The sequence below is a fragment of the Papaver somniferum genome, unplaced genomic scaffold (assembly GCF_003573695.1).
Source record: "Papaver somniferum cultivar HN1 unplaced genomic scaffold, ASM357369v1 unplaced-scaffold_6373, whole genome shotgun sequence".
Lineage (NCBI taxonomy): Eukaryota > Viridiplantae > Streptophyta > Magnoliopsida > Ranunculales > Papaveraceae > Papaver > Papaver somniferum.
Genome location: NW_020649164.1, coordinates 1 through 957, shown reverse-complemented (window position 1 = coordinate 957; position 957 = coordinate 1). Strand labels below are relative to the sequence as shown.

Sequence of the window (957 nt, the reverse complement as noted above, 5' to 3'; positions counted from 1 at the left end):
GGGTGGTGGCTTCCATCTACAAACACAAACACGAAACACATGAAATAATAGTTAGCCACGGGAAGGATAAACAGCATTGGAAAGTCTAAATTTTATAGACAGGAAAATAACTGTGAGAAAGGTATACCTTGTTACAACAACGGATCATCTGCTTGACACCAAGGGTGAAAGCAAGAAGAGCGTGCTCACGAGTCTGACCATCCTTTGAGATACCAGCCTCAAAATCTCCAGTGGTAGAATCGATAATGAGGACGGCACAATCAGCCTGAGAAGTACCAGTAATCATGTTTTTGATAAAGTCACGATGTCCAGGAGCATCAATAACTGTGCAGTAGTACTTGGTAGTTTCGAACTTCCATAAGGCAATATCAATGGTAATGCCACGCTTCATTTGGGTACCTAGGATATCCACGCTACCCTAGGTTGCAAAAACATGGTAACTCTATGGATTTACCAGTACAACTGTGCCTTAAAAAAACTAAAAAGTATCTCATTAAGAGCAATCCATAAACAACTCTAAGCTACGATTCATCTCTCCGTATACAACCCCAGTTAAGAATATGCATAGAAACTCTTTGAATTAGAGCAATTGGGGCAAAACCAATTATGCGATATTGGCGAAAAACAAAAGCACTCCCATGTTTTCTGCAAGAGGGGTATCAATGAAGGGAAACTAATAAACAGAAATGAGTTCATCCCCCTAATTAGAGAAAGCTGAATAACAATTATTAAACAAGTATTTGGAAAGTGTGGAAGAACAACAAATCCAAAACCAAAGCCACTATTGATAGCTGCTCTTTTCCAATTGACCTTAAATTGTTCATCTTCAGAATAGTCATCCTGTTACAAATCAATCAAACATAAAAAGAAAAAAAGAAAAAACGAAAACCCAGCCAGTTGGTACATTGAAACCACAATATCAGTGAAATACCTACATGGGTTAGGTGTGGTTCTACT

General features: G+C 38.3%; 1 protein-coding gene across 1 annotated transcript; it reads right to left on the bottom strand.

Annotated features, from left to right (window-relative positions):
- Positions 1–4: 4 nt before the first annotated feature.
- LOC113343605 (elongation factor 1-alpha-like) lies at positions 5–406 on the bottom strand (the record flags this gene model as incomplete). Its single annotated transcript, XM_026587733.1, has 2 exons — positions 128–406; positions 5–16 (listed from the first exon to the last, which is right to left on the bottom strand). Coding segments are annotated over exons 1-2 (276 nt in total), but the record flags the coding sequence as incomplete, so codon positions are not given.
- Positions 407–957: the final 551 nt, after the last annotated feature.